Below are 18,716 nucleotides of genomic sequence, written 5' to 3'. Positions count from 1 at the left end.
CGCTCCTCATCCAAGAAGCTTCTTCAGCTCCCACTGGATGGTGGAGATGGTGAGGAAGCTTCTTGGATGAGAAGCGAAACGTCTTCAAAAAAAACAAGAACAACAACAACCAGAAACTCCCTGTTGCCTCTTTTGAAAAAACACCTTTGGGATTTAAGAAGCTTTGCAAGGCAGCGCGGGCCCGGCTCGGACAGGTAAGAAACAAAAAGTGCCGAGGGTTCAAACAGCTGCTTTCCTACCACCACCCCCTCCCCACGACCTGCGCCCTTCCCTCTCCAAGGTTTAAACCCAGCCGCCGATGCGCGGTGCGATTGCAACCGAGCCCGCCGCCTTTGCAAAACTTGGCCTGCAAAGAGAGCTGGTGCTCTGCACAAGCTCAGGAACCCCACAGCTTGGGCGCTCCGAGCCTGACCTCCCGATGGCTCCCTTCCTGCTCCGCTGCTCCTCCCTGACCCGGAGGCAGCGGCTGAAAAGAGCGGCTTTTATTTGTCTCCAGCGGCGGCCTCTCTCCGGGCGGGTCGTGCTGGGGGCGTAAGCGGGTTCTTGCGCAACGGGGCAGCGGCTTGGGCGCAGAGCCACAGGCGGGCGCAGCGGTTTCGGAGAAGCGAGCGGGGCTGGGCGGCTCTTCCTGGGCAGGTGAGTGAGCGTGGCCTTCATTGAAGAAGAGGAGGAGGAGGAAGAAGAGGAAGAGGAGGAGGAGGTTCAGACGCAGAGGTCTTTCCCCGCACCTTTTTTTTTTTTTTTTTTGCGCACTTCCTTAGGATTGGGTTCCCATCATCCTGGGCAGGTGATTCAAGGAGCTGGAGCTCGGGAACTCCGGGTCAAAAACTTCCGCGAGTTCCGCCTTCATGGCAGAAAAGGCTCTGCGATTTGAAACCGATTCCGACTCCAATCTGAGCTAGGGATCCGAGTTTGTTTTCTGGCTTTCGGTTATTTATTTATTTATTTGTCAGTCATACATAAGGTAACAGGTAAAAGTATAAACATCATTTGGATACAAGAAAAGTAAGTAAAAAAAGGAATATTAGGACAGGGACGGTAGGCATGCGGGTGCGCTTATGCAGGCCCCTTACAAGTTGCAAGCTTCGTTTCCTGTCCCTGAAGCCTGTGGGGAACTAAGCTATGGGTTGCAGCAGTTAAGGAATCTGGGTTTACTTCAGTGGTGGGTTTCAATTTTTTTTAAACTACCGGTTCTGTGGCTTGGTGGGCGTGGCAGGGGAAGGATATTGTAAAACCTCCATTCCCACCCCACTCCAGAGGAAGGATACTGTAAAAATCCCCATTTCCTCCCAATCAGCTGGGACTTGGGAGGCAGAGAATAGATGGGGGAAGGGCCAGTCAGAATTTTTACTAGCGGTTCTCGGAACTACTCAAAAAATTCCGCTACCGGTTCTCCAGAACTGGTTAGAACCTACTGAAAGCCACCTCTGGCTTACTTCCTAAGAAAAATTATGGAAAAACAAAGACACTTTTATACAAGGCAAGTAGTTCAATGGGACATTTCTTTGAGGGATGAGATTGCATCTTCTGAGACCAACTTTCACCCTTCCTGATTACTGTATCTCAGTTTAAGAGCCATCTCTCTGTGTGAAGTGTAACATTGATTCATTGATTCGATTGATTGATATTAGAAACTTGTCCGATTCAGTTTAAAGGCCTGCTTAATTCCAGCAATTAGTTACTACTGAGTGCTCTTGAGAGGTCCATGAGTTGAGTGAGGAAGTTGGGGTACATCTTGGATCTGCTTCCAAATAGTGATAGTTGATGGTAGACTGCTCCTGAATGTAAAGGCTTCACAGATCCAAGGGACACAAGTCACAAGTTGCTTGTTGAAACCTTTCTCCAGTTAACAGCCTGAGCATATAGGTAGTCCTCGATTTATAAGCACAATTGGGATTGAAATTTCCATCCCTAAGCAAGGCCGTCATTAATTGAGTCACCTCTAATTTTAGAACCTTTTTTTTTTTGTCTCGGTTGTTAAACAAATCGTTGTTATTGAATCTGGCTATCCCAATGACTTTGCTTGTCAGAAGCCAGTTTGGAAGATGGCAAATGGTGATCATGTGACCTTGGGATGATGTGACCCTCATTTATTAGCCACTTTCCTTTTTTTAAGTGGCTAAATGGCTAAATCTCAGATCTGATAGGAAAGGATCGAGGAAGAAGAGAAACCGCAATCTGCACAGGAAAGGAAAAAATGGAACAAGGATAGGGGAAAGGGTCTGATTTCCAAAACTTGCAAAGAAGAGAAAGCTTCGAACTCCACTTCTTTGATTTGAATTTAGCAGTCAAATATTTGAATCCAGGGGTCACTTCATTCAGAGTTCTGCATTACAGGCTGTCTGCAAGAAATTAGCATTTAGAATCTGTGTGTTTGTGTGTTAGAGAGAAAGATACAAGCAGAGAGAAAAAAAGGTAATCGCCTTGTTCTGCTTTGGCTTTTTGTCATTTTACTGCTTAACTTTGGTTCGGATTTATTTATTTATTTATTTATTTATTTAATCATATTTGTATACCGCCCTATCTCCCAAGGGACTCAGGGTGGTTTACAGCCTAATAAAAACATACATATGAATACAGAATAAAACATCAATTTAAAAAACTTATTAAATAAGGCTGAATGTTAAAAATTGCAATAAAAATAATAAAACCCCATTAAAACCAAATTAAAATTTAAAATTCTAGTCCAGTCCTGCGCAAATAAATAGATGTGTCTTAAGCTCGCGGCGAAAGGTTCGAAGGTCGGAGAGTTGACGAAGACCTGGGGGAAGTTCGTTCCAGAGGGTGGGAGCCCCCACAGAAAAGGCTCTCCCTCTGGGTGTCGCCAGTCGGCACTGCCTGGCTGACGGCACCCTAAGGAGTCCCTCCCTGTGAGAGTGCACGGTTCGGTGGGAGGCAATCGGTGGCAGCAGACGGTCCCGTAGATAGCCCGGCCCCATGCCATGGAGCGCTTTGAAGATAGTTACCAAAACCTTGAAGCGCACCCGAAAGGCCACAGGTAGCCAGTGCAGTCTGCGCAGGAGAGGTGTCACATGGGAGCCACGAGGGGCTCCCTCTATCACCCGCGCAGCCGCATTCTGGACTAACTGGAGCCTCCGGGTGCTCTTCAGGGGGAGCCCCATGTAGAGAGCATTGCAGTAAGATAAAGTCCTTTGTAATGAACGAAGCTTTGGGGCCGTTTAATATTCCTTGAGCAAACACCCTTGCTAGCCAGATGAGTTTAATTTGCTTTCCGAGCCATGTTTAGCTGAAGTTTGGCATCTCACAGGCCATCATTTTTCTAACCTAAACAAATCACAGCTACCCCGGGAGAGGAAACATCTCTATGGGAATTTTCTAGATTTCATAACTCGCTTGCCAGCGTTAACTGTCTGTTCTACAGTTATATTTATGGCTGGTTGCATCACAAACCTCAGGAGCTTGTCTTAACTTTTGTATGCCAGTTTCAGGAGAGTAAAGTCTTCACCTGGTAGGGAAGGCCACCAACTAGGCAAATAAATATATCCCTGAACATTTGTGATCAGCAAAAGCAGATAATGTGCATAGGTTAAATTAAATTAAAATGTAATTGTAGGCAAAATTACACGATCGAAGTTTCAGGAAACTGCCAGAACCAAGGAGATCCAAACAAATATTTGCTGTGGAATCTTATGCCTCGAGAATGCTATCAGTAGGGCACTGGAGCCCAGACATCTTTATGGGGAGGTGTCTATTCTGGAAAAGCCCCTTCCCCCCCAGTTAAGATGATAATCTCACCTGGGTAATTATTATTATTAATACAGTTCATTGCATAGCCAGCCAGCTGTCCAGGTTGGATTTGCCATTCTTATCCATCTAATGATCCCTTAGCAGAGATAGACAGGTGTGGATGTTTGATGGTGTTTAAAGGATGTAAGATGTCCTGAGTAAAGTTGCCTTTTGCAATTGATTTATGATGATTTTGTCAATGCCCATTGGTATTACTATATTGGAGAACACCTGGCTTATTTAGGAGGACCCATGGTGAAGGAATGGAGGTTTGACTATTCTTCCGAACAATATATTGTCATGGGAGTGAGGCTTCTTCTGAAATTATCGTATGTTTTTAATTTTAATGACTGAATTTGGGTTTAGTAAGCCACTTGGTTACAGATTGGAGCAGCATTGCAAGTAAACTTCTTGCAAGATTTCAGTGTCCTTGCAGAGAGATCCAAGAGAAAATTGGGGCCATTTTTAAATTTTGGACTTCCTATACTATCCAGATTGTCTGATGATGGTGTTTGTAGTCTGAAAAAGCAGTTGACCTTGGTGGGGACAGTCAGCAGATTAAAACCAGGAAGTCACCTTTTCTCCTAGACCAAGTTAAACCAGAGCTGCCATTTTTGGCATCTATGGAAAGACACGCTACCTTGAAATGCCACAATCTGTTGACCCATTGTGTACCGTAGACTGTGAGCAGAAGTTAGATCTTTGCTAGGTGCAATTTTTTTCCGTTGAAAGGAAATGGCTGTTTAATCATTAAGCCATAATCCTTTGTCAAGTGGGAAATTGATGGTTTCCATCACAATGTTGATAACGGAAAAGCTATTTACAAGGCAGTAGTGGTGATCTGGAGTGAATAGGGCTGGCATACAGATATCGGGTGGCCACCGTTCAGTTGGCGAAGAGGTTGTCCTTCATTGTCTTCAAGATTAGGACAAGGTTGCATAAAACTCACCTTTGGTCTTCAAGCGGCATATGGAGTCATACGGAGGATAACATTGGATGCTGTTCATTTATTCTGCAAGAGTAAACCTTTGCCACTATAAATAAAGGAGTGAATGTTTGCTTTCTGGGTTGAAAGGCACAGCAAGAAAACTTATTTATTCTACCCTAAATTAGCAGGTCAGAATGTACTTCAACAAGTGCAGTGTGTGGAACAGTGGAAGATGGGTCACTTTGTGTGGCTTAAACATCCAATATATATATATATATATGTATGTGTGTGTGTGTGGTATTTGTTTTCTGAGGTTTTCGCAGGTGTGTGTATGTAGGTCTTTGGTTATTCGGGTTTTCTCCCGTGTAAAATTATATATATATATAATATATATACACATACACACACACACACACACACACACACACACACACACACATACATATATACATATATATATATACACAGTGGCTCAGGGGCTAAGACGCTGAGCTTGTTGATCGAAAGGTCGGCAGTTCAGCAGTTCGAATCCCTAGTGCCTCTTAATGGGGTGAACTCCCGTTACTGGTCCAAGCTTCTGCCAATCTAGCAGTTTGAAAGCACATAAAAAATGCAAGTAGAAAAAATAGGGACCACCTCTGGTGGGAAGGGAACACCGTTCCGTGCGCCTTTGGCGTTTAGTGATGCCGACCACATGACCACGGAGACGTCTTCGGACAGCGCTGGCTCTTCGGCTTTGAAACGGAGATGAGAACCGACCCCTAGAGTCGGGAACAACTAGCACATATGTGTGAGGGGAAACTTTACCTTTTGTGTATGTGTGTGTGTGTGTATGTATACACACACACACACACACACAGAGGGAGAAAACATCAGTCCAAGGAACATTATGTATATTTGCTGCCCTGAGTTACTTATAAAGTAATAAAAGTGGGCTAGCAATCTAATAAATAAGCAAAATAAATGCACATTACATTTGTGCTTATATTTACTTACATTGATATCCCATCTTTCCTATATGGGCGTCCCATTTCACTTCATGCCAATAATGCTGTATAGAACAAACACCGACACCTGGACTTCCCATAGGCCAGCTCAGACTCAAACTTTTGACTTCCCTATAAATTGTCCTACATCTGCTAATTCTAACCTCTAACTCTCTGGATTAACCTCCTCCTACTTCTTGTCCGTTCATTATTCTTGTCAGCAACAAGGTGATTTTTCTCCTGGGATGTGTGCATGTGCTTAATCTTCAGCCTACAGCTTTCTCGTTCTAAGCAAAGACCCTCCAGGCCAGTGGTGAAATTCAATTTATTTTTTTTACTACCGGTTCTGTGGGTGTGGCTTGATGGGCGTGGCAGGGGAAGGATACTGCAAAATCTCCATTCCCACCCCACTCCAAGGGAAGGATACTGCAAAATCTCCATTCTCACCCCACTCCAAGGGAAGGATACTGCAAAATCCCTATTTCCTCCCCACTTCTGGGGGAAGGATATTGCAAAATCTCCATTCCCACCCCACTCCAGGGGAAGGATACTGCAAAATCCCCATTCCCTCTTCACTCCTGGGGGAAGGATATTGCAAAATCTCCATTCCCATCCCACTCTGGGGCCAGCCAGAGGTGGTATTTGCCGGTTCTCTGAACTACTCAAAATTTCCGCTACCGGTTTTTCAGAACCTGTCAGAACCTGCTGGATTTCACCCCTGCTCTAGGCCCTCTCACCAGATAAAACCCAAACTCTAGATGTACTATACCAAAGCTGATTGCCAAGATTTTATTCTTGCCCTCAAAAGGGAAAGATTTTCAGAAGGTGCCTCTCGCCCAGGAAAGGAAATAGATCAATCTTCCTTAAACTGGAATTCCGCAGTCCAGTTCTTAAGATTAGTTGTATCCCCTCCACTACAAACTCCAGCCTTGCCAACATACAGGAGTTGCTTTCCACTTCTCCTAACTAAACCAATTCCCCAAAAGGAATTAGCTTCCCACTTCTTTGACCAGTTGTTCAGGAGTTAAAATAAATTAAGCTGAATGTGTGGGAGGAAGGATATTTCGCAACCTGCTTTCTCAAAGTCTGGGTTGGGAAATGGGCACCATAAATCTTGTAGAAGAAGAGCGTCATAATATACTTGGGTTGCATACCATTCGCATCTTCTGCATTGGGGGACGGCACCGCCTTACAAAATTTGAATTGCCGTCTTATAATTGCTCTGCCTCCGCTTTAGCCTTTATTGGAGGGTAATATAGCAAACCCTCGTTTCTTAAAAAGAAATTGTGGCACAAATCAGAACTGCAAAACAAAGATGCTTTAGTATTTATTGTCAGAATTAGCAGTCGATTTAGCTTTACTCCCCAGATGACCTCATGAGGATTCTGCCAAGGGTCATGTGACTGTCAAGCCAGCGTCCATTTTAAAAACCTTGCCAGCTGTTTAAATGCCAATACAAGTAATATGAATATTTTTATTACTATTCGTTCTGCACACCTCCACAGTCACATTTTGGGGACGGATGAGTCCATTTTAAAGAGCAGTTCATTTATAATGCAATCCTGCAAAAGATTTTAACTGGGAAAGTTTGAACATCGATGATTCTTCAATAGAAAGTTCAGTTATCAGTTGATGTCCTTAGTTTCTCAATATTTTAAAAAATCCATTTGTGTCAGTTAAAATTAGCATAAGTTTCGAGGAAGAAAAAAAAATAGTGAGAAAGTTAAAACTGCGTGGACAACAATTGCTGGAGAGTAAAGTTTAAAAAAAATTAAAGCATCGTGGAACAAAACACAACTGAATTTGACATAGCGCAGAATCTGCACGAGCTTCATAAACAATGTCCTGAAAAACAATCTTATTACCCATTAAAAAAAAAAGTAAGAACATTTGTAGTTTGTCAAAAGCAGGAAAAGCACATTCTTTTACAGCTGTTCAAAACATAAAAACTGCCTTCCCCGACCAGATTAATGTTTCTGAGCAATGAAATGCAGATGGAACAAAAGCAATTTCTTAGAATGGGTGTCAAAACAAAGTTTTTTATCATTTTTAACAACATATCTGGTATTGGAATAGCACAGTAAAAATTTCAGATTGCTGCCTCTCAACATAAAAACGGCCTTTTTCATCTGAATTTAAACTGCTATAATTATCAGAGGAAGAACGATGAAAAGAAAATAACAATAACTGAGTGACAACTTTGAAACCAAAGTATCGCTGTCACATTTTGAACGTCAGACCACATCTTTGTAGACCATCTTTCAGCTTCTTTATTCAGCTCTTTAGTAAAATAAGATAAAGAATGAAAATGACATTTGGGGGGTGGGGGGGGGAACCACCTTTTTGATGTTCTTACTTCTGTCTCTAGAAGTTTGCAAGTTGATGCTCACCAAAGATGTCTGCTGTTGGGTTGATGTCCTCCTGCGCATGTGCCCGTTCCCTGGTGCCTTTACTGAGGTTGGGGATCCCCAAAACGTGTTCGTCCCAGTTACACACGACAGCCGGGTCCGCTTCGAAAGATTACTACGAGGTGCTGGTGCTTGGTGGAGGCTCAGGCGGGATCACGATGAGTGCCCGGATGAAGCGGAAAGTAGGAGCTGACAATGTGGCCGTGGTGGAACCCCAGGAGGTAAATCCCGAATTCTGGAATTCTGAAATGTTGGGATTTGGAGCAGTGGTGGAATTCAATTTTTTTTAAACTACCGGTTCTGTGGGCATGGCTTGGTGGGCGTGGCAGGGGAAGGATACCGCAAAATCTCCATTCCCACTTCACACCAGGGGAAGGATACTGCAAAATCCCCATTCCCACCGCACTCCAGGGGAAGGATACTGCAAAATCCCCATTCCCTCCCCACTCTGGGGCCAGCCAGTGGTGGTATTTGCCAGTTCTCTGAACTACTCAAACTTTCCGCAACCGGTTCTCCAGAACCTGTCAGAACCTGCTGGATTTCACCCCTGATTTGGAGGCATTATGCAAAATATATAAAGTATACTATTATAAATCGCTAAAGTGGAACAGTCGTGTCCTACATGTGTCCCGGAAGAAAGGGTACCTTTTCTGATACCCTCTTTAAATCTGGACTTTTTAAAGGGCCTTCTCTCTCAATTTAAAAAGTAACAATGAATTGGTGTCTGTTCTCAGTTGAGTTCTGATACAGAGAAAAAAATACTAAAACTTGTTAATGAGCAAGTGACTCATTAATGTTACTTGTGTCACAGTTGTGATCAAAGCTACAGGCACCGACGTTTCACTTGGAATAAGAAATCCTAAAGTTTTGGCTTTTACTGTTAATAGTGGGATTCAATGGTTGTTCTGCCACATATGGAAGTAGTAGTCCACACTATTCTTCATTCTGTTATACATCTTTCACCTTAATCTGTAGTTCAAAAGAATCCAGATTGAGTAAAGCAGTACTAGAACAAATAAAGGCATTTAGAAGGAAATTCCCTCTTAAAAAAAAAGACAAAGAGGAAACGAAAGAACAGACCTGAAAGGACAATTTCATCATGGAATCACATGATGTAATTTGTATGTAGCAGTTCGCAGGGGGAAAAAATAGCGATTGGTTGTATCTCAGAAGGGACATGGATATCCTTCCAAGTACATTATGATCTAGAACCACTCCACTGAGATCTTTGTCATACAAATAAGCAAGAGTCGTATGGTCTAGAACAGCGGCCCCCAATCTTTTGGGGGCCACGGTTTCTTGAAGAAAGGTTTTTCCGTGGACCGGAGGGAGTGTGGTTTTGTGTATTGCCTGCATCCCGTGGATGGATGGGGCTTCACCTATTTGTGCAGCCTGGTTGCTGGCATGGCCTGGACCAGTGCCGGTCAGTCTACAGACTGTGTTCTCTAACCTGAAAAATTTTAGCATGCATGGCCTTCAATTTTTTTAAAATTTTATTTTGTCACAACAGTATATATAAGCATAAGCATGAAACATATACAACATATAAGCGTATATATAATGAAACAATAGGACAGGAATGGTAGGCACTTTTGTGCACTTATTCCCAGAATTTGATTGCGTTGTCTTTGCAGAATTTTTCAGATAGGTCTTAAAATGCTTTCTGCATTTTCTCCTTGACAACTGTGCACGTCAAACTCTTCCCCACAAGAAAAAAAAAAGTTATATATTTACTGCACTTAACACAGTTCCACACAATCTATCAGTTTTTGGATGCTTCATATTTTTGTGCTTCATGCAATATGCTTAGACATTTGTCATGGTTTATAAAGTAGAGCTGGTTTTGCACATCGTGCTTAGCTTAAATTGAGGAGCCACATTATAGCTTAGTGTGACATTTTAATCTATCGGTTCTTCCTCTAGGTCAGCTTTCTCCATCCAATCTGTGCCTTCCAGATGTGCTGAAATTACAACTCTTCAAATTTCTAGTCAATATCATTTGAGCATTTGTGGGACTCTAGCCAGTTTAATTATATGGCTTCATTGATTACCGTATTTTTCGGACTATAAGACGCACCGGACTATAAGATACACTTAAATTTAAAGGAGGGAAACAAGAAAAAAATATTTTTTGGCCTCCGTGCGTCGGATTTTTACCCTCCCAGGTCCCCAGAAGCACTCTGCAGTGCTCTGTGTGGCCCGCTTTTGGCCTGCAGAGTGCTTCTGGGGGCTGGGGAGGACAAAAACATGATGCACAAAGGGTTCAGGAGGCCAAATATGCCTGTATTCAATCTATAAGACGCACCTACATTTTCATCCACTTATACTCCAAAAAATACGGTATATATATTTTAATTGTTTTGAGCTCTGGAAAATAGGTATTTTTGACTTTATTAAGCCTAAAAGGTGAAATATAAGTTTGTTTAAATAAAAACAGCTAACAAGAGATAAATTACTTAATTAATGAAAACTTTCCCTCATCTCTGTACATGTAATTTACATGTAAACTTTTCCCAGATCTTTACAACTAAAATGGACTTAGAACTTTATTTGTTGAGCAACACCAAAACACACCTTTTTTTAAAGGAAGGAACATCTAAAAAGCAGTTTGTGAGATCTGTTATTTTCACGACAAGGGTAATGACCTCCTGGGTGTAGTATACTGTTGGAGACATCTAAAGTAATAACGCGGGCGTGAGTATCATATAGAGATATCAAAGTACTTTTATAGCATACTTGCAGCTTCTCCGTTCAGGATCCAAGATTGCATAAAACAGTAGACTAGAATTTTTACCACTGATGAACAGAATGGTAATGAGTATCATTTAATTGCTCCTTGTGTGGACCTGTGATTAACGTGCATTTTTGGTAAGCCTCAATAGTTTCCTCCACTGATTGTTGAAGTCATACAAACCAGGAATTTGGCTTGTCTTCTAGAACACGTGTGTCCAACTTGCAGCGTGACGTTTCACGATGTTTTTCCCATTCGCGGAGCTGGGGTAGGCGTGGGCTGCACGTGACACATCTGGCCCGCGGGCCGCCAGTTGAACGAACACTCCTGTTCTAGAACTTGAGAACTATCTGGGTTTGTTATCCGTGTTCCCTGGCAGGACAAACTAGCAAGGACGATGGGGTGTTTGCTCAGTCATAAACACAAATTCGGATTTGCTATTTTGTAAGTCAGTGAATTAGCATTTCATTTAAGCAGGGACAGACCGTCAAAACGATTAATAGTCGTGGTAGCCCTTCATGCTAAGAAGTAACCTGGTTTGCTTGTTGTAATGAAACCTAGGCATTTTGACTTGTCAATCTGTTTAGGGTTTAAGCATATTGCGGGAGTCTAATTATGATTTATTCATAAAGCAGTTAAGAAAACAACAGTTTGATATCCAGAAGGTGCTTTTTTTTCAGGAAGCAACTGGACTTATTGTTTTTTTAAGACGTTTCACTTCTCATCCAAGAAGCTTCTTCAGCTCTGACTGGATAGTGGGGGAAGGAAGGAGTTATACTTTATTTATTCCCCACTATCCTGTCAGAGCTGAAGAAGCTTCTTGGATGAGAAGTGAAACATCTTCAAAGAAAAACAACAACAACAACCAGAAACTCCAGTTGCCTCTTGGACAAAGCACCTTTGGGACAACCATGACCTAGATGACTGAAACTCTCTACAGACTTTTAATAGTTTGATATCTTGTGCAAAACCAAGCGGTCTAAACAACCACAGAATTAAGTTTGTATAAGCCATAGCTAGAAAAATCAGGTGAAGGCCACTCAGTTAAATAAGGAACTAGGCAATATTCTAAAGCAGTAGTTCTCAAAATCTTTTTTTCACAACGAACCCTCTTTAAATATCTTTTGTGGCCAGATTGTGGCCATGCACCCCTGAGACTTAAGATTTAAATCATAACATTTCCTTAAACCTTTGCTTTTGACAATGTGCCCACTCCCCAGGGGTCTGCGGATCACAGGTTATGAGCCACTGTTCTTTGGCAGCCTTTTCCCAGTTTGGAAATGTCCAGATATATTGAATATATGTCTCTCAAAAAATCTCATTTAATATAATCAAGGGAAGTTCTTGAACCTGATTGACCAGATCTATCAACTGTCTGATTTTGTACATTCATTTCTGTTCTTCTTATGTTATGCTGGCGGCTTTTATCCCCCCCAATTATTTCTTTTAGAAACACTATTATCAGCCCCTCTGGACTTTAGTTGGAGCTGGGGCGAAACAGTTGGCCACTTCAGAACGTTCAACAGCTAGTGTTATTCCTTCAGGGGTAAAGTGGATCCAGTCCAAGGTGGAAAAGTTGGATCCAGACAACAACTGTGTCTATTTGGGGAACAATCAAAAGGTAGGTAGCCCATTGGAATGTGCTCATTTATTTACTCAATGAAATCTTACTTGCATAAACAATTGATAGGGCTTGAATACGTGAGATTTAGCCTTTGGTTTGAATGGGTTATGAGTAATCTATTTATATATAAATAGATGTGTGTATGTGTGTATGTTCCAGCATAACTCTGGAATGCCTCAAGCAATTTCAACCAAACTTGGCACACAGATGACTTACTCTCTGGAAAGAAATACTGTGGGGATAAGACACCCCTAACACCCTTCAGGGTGTATGTTCTGTTAAGATACAGCCTGTTGTGCCTTAAAATGGCTTCTACTGTGCAGCACAGTAGAGTTGCCATGGTAACGGCTTCACAGTGCTCCACAAGGGGGCTCCCTCTGGTAAGGGGGGAAATCCAATATTAGAAATTACGTTTGGTCTGGACATTTTCAACTAGGCTTTGATTTATTCTTGAGGACAAGTGTATGGCCACGATGAATAAAACCAAGATCAGAGAAAAGCATACCAAACAAGGCGGTATTATTTTACTTGACGCTTCTGGGGGCACAGGGAAAACATTTTGAACTACCGTATATACTCGAGTATAAGCCGAGTTTTTCAGCACGTTTTTTGTGCTGAAAAACGTCCCCTCGGCTTATACTCGAGTATATACGGCTTATACTCGAGTTTTTTTTCTTTTTCTTTTTTTCACATTATACCGGCCGGCGCGAACTTGGCGGGCTTTTGCTTTAGCGCGGGGAAGCCCTGCCGGTGCAGTGAGAGGGCGGGGCGGGGGAGCCGCCAGCCTTCTCGGCCGAGGGAGGGAGGGTTTCGCCGACCGGTAGGTGCCTCATTTCCCACCCTCGGCTTATACTCGAGTCCCCAGTTTACCCCAGTTTTTTGGGGTAAAATTGGGGACCTCGGCTTATACTCGGATCGGCTTATATTCGAGTATATACGGTAATTTAATTCTTGCCAAAATCAGGGCTCAGGGTGAAGTTGCTCTTCCTAATACAGGATTGGGATAAATACCCGGCAACGCTGGGTTATCAGCTAGTATTTAATACATAAATTGAATAGTTCTGTCATCTCTTCTCATAAATGTTTTTTTTTTCAAACTTCTAAAAAAAAACCTGTATGATGTTATTTATTTAGTTTGGCGTTATTCTTGCCTGCAATATTCCATGAGGATAGGAGAAACTCTTTGCATTTCCAGCATTTTGAGACCAACTGTCTGTTTGAATAATCCTTGGTTCCTGTTTTAAGATAATAGTTTTCTTCTTTCTTTTACAGGTATCTTACAAGTATTTGATTGTTGCTCTCGGGCTGCAGCTGAATTTTGAAAAGGTATTTAAGATATGATTGCGTGAGCGTTTTCTTAGTTTTCTCTACTGATAGGAAGCAAGGCCCAGTGACTTGCATGTTCCTTGCATGAAAGTCCCCAAATTCTGAGCACAATATGAGAAATGGCATTGCGTCTTTCCCACAAGGAAGCACTCTTGTGGAAATTGTGCAACGGAGGTTGTGCAACAGTGGAAGAAACCATTTAGAGACCTCTAGTGCTTTATCGGGAAATTGAATGTATCCAGGGTCACCTACTGTGTTGTTGTGAAATGAGCTTGTTTTAATGGTGGACACTGGCTGTAGTATGTTGTATGAACTCAGCTATTATGGCTTGTAGATATTGTGTGTTGTGTGAACTGAACCCACAGGTGGCTTATTCAACAAAGCACTGCTAAACAAATATTTCCCTCAACACTGTCAAACTATTCAATAAGTCTGCATTACTATTAATCTACTCATCCTTCCTATCACCCATCTCCTCCCACTTACGACTGTATGACTGTAACTTGTTGCTGTATCCTCACGATTTATATTGTTTCCTAGGATGATTTGATTGCTCATTTGTACCCTATGACTATCATTAAGTGTTGTATCTTATGATTCTTGATGAATGTATTTTTTCCTTTTATGTACATTGACAGCATATCCACCAAAGATAAATTCCTTGTGTGTCCAATCACACTTGGCCAATAAAGAATTATATCTAAAGGAACTACGGCTAAGATGATTATTGAGGCCAGGATGGTATGCTTGGAATTAAATGGGTTCTTGAATGTGAACAGCCCGCATGTTTAATCCAGTGAAATATTACCCTGCTAATTTTGTCTTAATTACAGATCAAAGGCTTGCCTGAGGGTTTTAAGTTTCCTAAAATTGGTTCCAATTATTCCATTCACACAGTGGAGAAAACATGGAAAGCTCTGCAGGATTTCGAAGAAGGAAATGCCATTTTCACCTTTCCAAACACTCCAGTGAAATGTGCAGGGGCGCCACAAAAGATCATGTATCTGACAGAGGCGTACTTGAGAAAGGTAAGTGTCGGCCACTGCACAACTAGCGTGGTTGCCTAAACAGGTAACAAAAATGTTGGAATCCCAAGGATCCAGGTTATTGAAAAATGCACTTATCCTAGTTTAAACTGCTAGAATATAAACTTACATTATGGGTAATTTTAGAATGCTCCTCCAATTGAAGACATACAAGCAATTTTGTTAAATCAATAGGACCAACTAGTTAAATCGTAAATTTGCACATAGGACTAAAACTATTAAGCTTATTCAACGTATTGATGCAGACGTCAAATTGAGGCCTTTGGATTCAGTGTAGTTTTGGCAGGTATCATGAATCCCATTACTGCAAGTTTAAACTGTGTTTTATTAGGTGCTGTTCATCTAATAAATTGGGTGAATGATTTACTGTAGGTTCTTCAAAAACTGTTAGCTTAAATCATTTTGGGCAGGCTATATAAACTCAGTTATGGTTAATCAACTTAATAGATAAGGATTCTTCCTTTGGGTGGGGGGGGGGCGTTCGTCTAGGAGACCTCTAAGGTCCTTTCCAGCCCTATGACTCTATGATTATTCGACCGATAAAATAGAAAAGTACAGACAAGAACAAGAATGGTGACATTGGGGGTTTTCTAGAATGTTACACTTTTTCTTCTCATTTTCCCCCAGACTGGAAAACGGTCCAAAGCCAAGATCATATTCAATACTTCTCTTGGAGTGATATTTGGTGTTAAGAAGTATGCTGATGCTCTATTAGAGATTATCAAGGAAAGAGATATTATAGTGAACTACAAATGGAACCTTGTGGAAGTCCGAGCAGATAAGCAGGAAGCCCTATTTGAAAACTTGGACAAAGCTGGTGAAACGGAAGTTTATCGGGTGAGCAAATGGAAATTTTCAGGGAATTTCTCTATTAATTTCCTGTTTATAGTTTAGGTTGCCATTCTGTTTAGAACTGGCGGGGCGGGGGGAGGGGGGGAGTGTGACTGGAGAATAGGATGAGCTTTTCAAAACATACGCACAGCACTATCCATTCTTATGTGATAAAGATGTTAGAGGCAGAGAAGATTATAGGCAGTTCTTGGTGAATGGTTTGAATTCAATTCGTTGAAACATCACGCAACTTCATCATTTAGCAATATCAGTTTCTGTAGTTCCTTTGCAGCTGTTCAGGACAACAGTCTCTGCCTGTCCTCCCACTCATCTTTTAACTCCCTTCACCCATCTGTCTTCCCCTCATTTTTGCCCAACCTCTGCTTTGCTACCCCCAACTGACCTTTGCCATTATTTTTCCTTCCACTGCTGACCACGTATGCTCGGCTTGGCCCTATACAAGGCAGCTGCTGGCTGCTTCTGGCCTTCTCTCTGCGGTTAGGATGCCGAGAGCTCTAATCGATCACCTAAAGGCCATGACTTCAAGGAGCCAATGGTAAGGACCCAGATTGTTGGAGGCAGTGTGCTGACTCTGTAAACCGCACACTGTAAAGCACTGTGAAGTGGTATATAAGTGCTATTGCAATCCAATGGCAAATACTATTTGTTCAGCGTTGCTATTAAGTTCAAATAATTGCTGAACAAATGGCCCTTAAGCTGTTGTAGAAGAAAGGACCAAACCTGGAAGGAAGAAACAGTTCCTCAGTTGTTTAGTTAAGGAACCTTAATCTCAGTTGGGGAATTTGGTTGCATCCAATTAATTGGAGATTGCAGATCAAGCTCATTTATGAAGGGTCCTTGTTGCTCCCTGAACTTGGTGGTTGTCTTGCAGACGTTTCATTATCAAACTAGGTAACAACATCAGGCACTGTCGATGTTACCTAATTGGTAATGAAACCTCTGCAAGAAAACCACCAAGCTCAGGGAGCGCCAAGACCCCCTTAGTTCAACCCTGAGCTACAAATATTGTCTTCTATCCGAATCTCATTTGCTTTTCTTTCTCTGCTCTCCAGTATGAAATGCTTCATGTCACTCCACCCATGGGTCCCCCTGACGTCCTGTTAAACAGTCCAGTTTCTGACGTCGCTGGATGGGTGGATGTAAACAAGGAGACACTGCAGCATGTGAAATACCCAAACGTTTTTGGGATTGGAGACTGCACCAACCTCCCTACCTCCAAGACTGCTGCAGCTATAGGTGAGATTAATTTTTAGGTACTGTGCTTGCATTTTGTTCTCCTTGTTGCAAGGCCAAAAGCCAGTTTTAAATGTTGGATCGAATCCCCTTGTGCCTGAAAGTATTTGATTGATTTGGTCATCATAGAGAACCCAATTAGGATTCGGTACAAGACATTTTTCAATGGAATAGGGGAGAAAGAAAGGGCGTCAAAGCCTAGTCACCAATGCCAGCAGGTCATATAAATGGCTGTTATTAGCGGTTACCCACAATTTGGCTGCTCTTTGGGAACATTCCCAACGTGATCCAAAAAACCTGCTACCAACCCAAAGAGTTAAACCATCTTAAAAAATTGTAACTGCTCTCCTTTCAGCAGAAATAAGAGACAAAATAAAATATGTTATCTCTTCCACAGCTGGCCAGTGTGGTGTACTTGATAAAACAATTTCATGTATCATGAAAGGCAAAACTCCCACTAAGAAGGTAACTTTTCCTGAAAAGGAACAATATATTTGTTTTTCATTGGTGCAATGGGCTTTAATTATGTTGGGGAACTATTCGTGTTTGCAATGCAACCTACTAAAAATTTTAACTCATTTGGAAGGCTCCGAGGACTGAAGTTTTATATAGATCTCTTTACAACAGTATTGTAAAGCTGATAGCAAAATAATGGCAGAAATTTCTTTCCATGGCTTCTAATTTTGGATTCACCCAATGACAGTGAATTAATTATGAGATTAGAGAGAAACATAATTTCTTCACAACAGTACATTAAACTCTGCAATCCCTTAAATTTAAGAAGAGTTACGGGTTTGAATGACTTTAAAAGGGGATTAGACAAATTCATGGCCCATGAAGCTCCTTAAATCAGAATATGTAAAATAGTGTATGCTTTTCCTATCCTAAAAAACTAATATTTTTAATGTTTTGCAGTATGATGGATATACTTCCTGTCCTCTGATAACCAACTACAACAGAGCAATCCTGGCTGAGTTTGATTACAATGCTCAGCCTTTAGAAACTTTTCCATTCGACCAGAGCAAAGAGAGACTGATAAGTTTTCATCTGAAGGCTAATATGATGCCTTATCTGTATTGGTATGGACTTCTGAAGTAAGTATTCTAATGTACCACTATTCACACTATGTAGGGGTTAAGGGGAACTGACTCCCAGAAAAGTAGAGTTAATTCTGCATTTATTAATTTCATAGATAGGTAGTCTTAATTTGAGCAGTGCCATTTATTAAAAAACAACAACCTGGATAATGATAAAGAAAATATGAATGCTACGAGATTGAATTGTAATCAGTCAGTCTATCTATTTGTATATCTATCCAGTGCAAACTTTAACTGTTAATGTCCTCTTCCCATGCCAATTTTAACTTTGGCCACTTCCTGCAAGAATAAACAACGGTGTCCCCTAGTTTTTCATACGTAAACAATAACTGAATATCTGGAATTATTGTCTTAGTCTGTTCCACCAAAATAGTTTGTAACACCTCCTTATTTCAGTGTGGGGAGTCATATTGTCATGTTTAATTTCCATGCTTCCTTTGATTCTATTATAACAAGCAGCAATGTTTACTCTTGACATAGCGCTACATTTAATTTCAGGAAATATTTAACAAGTCTTAATTCTCTGTGAAGGTATAAATCCTTTCCCTCCCTCCTTTCTCACAGGGGATATTGGGGTGGCCCAGGTCCAGTGAGGAAAATATTTCACCTTGGGTTGAAGTAATCGTTGAAATCATCTCCTGCCAGCTACAAACCATGTAACACTTTTAATTTAAAAAAAAAACACATTCAGAGATTCTCCACAGAAATTAATAAAATCACTTCTCTGTAGGACTGCAA

At 41.5% G+C, this 18,716-nt stretch overlaps 1 protein-coding gene across 4 annotated transcripts in view; it reads left to right on the top strand.

Annotated features, from left to right (window-relative positions):
- Window positions 1-18,716, top strand: part of SQOR (sulfide quinone oxidoreductase) — a 26,971-nt gene extending 8,255 nt beyond the window's left edge. Inside the window, exons 1-11 of one of the 4 annotated variants that reach the window (XM_058156531.1) lie at window positions 158-636; window positions 762-1,005; window positions 8,030-8,290; window positions 12,251-12,421; window positions 13,697-13,750; window positions 14,584-14,778; window positions 15,424-15,633; window positions 16,701-16,884; window positions 17,279-17,346; window positions 17,797-17,975; window positions 18,543-18,716. In XM_058156531.1, coding sequence (XP_058012514.1) covers window positions 8,057-8,290; window positions 12,251-12,421; window positions 13,697-13,750; window positions 14,584-14,778; window positions 15,424-15,633; window positions 16,701-16,884; window positions 17,279-17,346; window positions 17,797-17,975; window positions 18,543-18,600 — 1,353 coding nt within the window. In that variant the 5' untranslated portion in view covers window positions 158-636; window positions 762-1,005; window positions 8,030-8,056 and the 3' untranslated portion in view covers window positions 18,601-18,716. Of the gene's footprint in view, window positions 1-157; window positions 715-761; window positions 1,006-8,029; window positions 8,291-12,250; window positions 12,422-13,696; window positions 13,751-14,583; window positions 14,779-15,423; window positions 15,634-16,700; window positions 16,885-17,278; window positions 17,347-17,796; window positions 17,976-18,542 lie in introns of those variants that run through there. The other 3 variants (XM_058156529.1, XM_058156527.1, XM_058156530.1) reach the window with 3 other exon arrangements.

Source organism: Ahaetulla prasina, chromosome 13 (assembly GCF_028640845.1).
Source record: "Ahaetulla prasina isolate Xishuangbanna chromosome 13, ASM2864084v1, whole genome shotgun sequence".
Classification (NCBI taxonomy): domain Eukaryota; kingdom Metazoa; phylum Chordata; class Lepidosauria; order Squamata; family Colubridae; genus Ahaetulla; species Ahaetulla prasina.
This window is presented reverse-complemented; position numbering and strand designations above follow the sequence as displayed.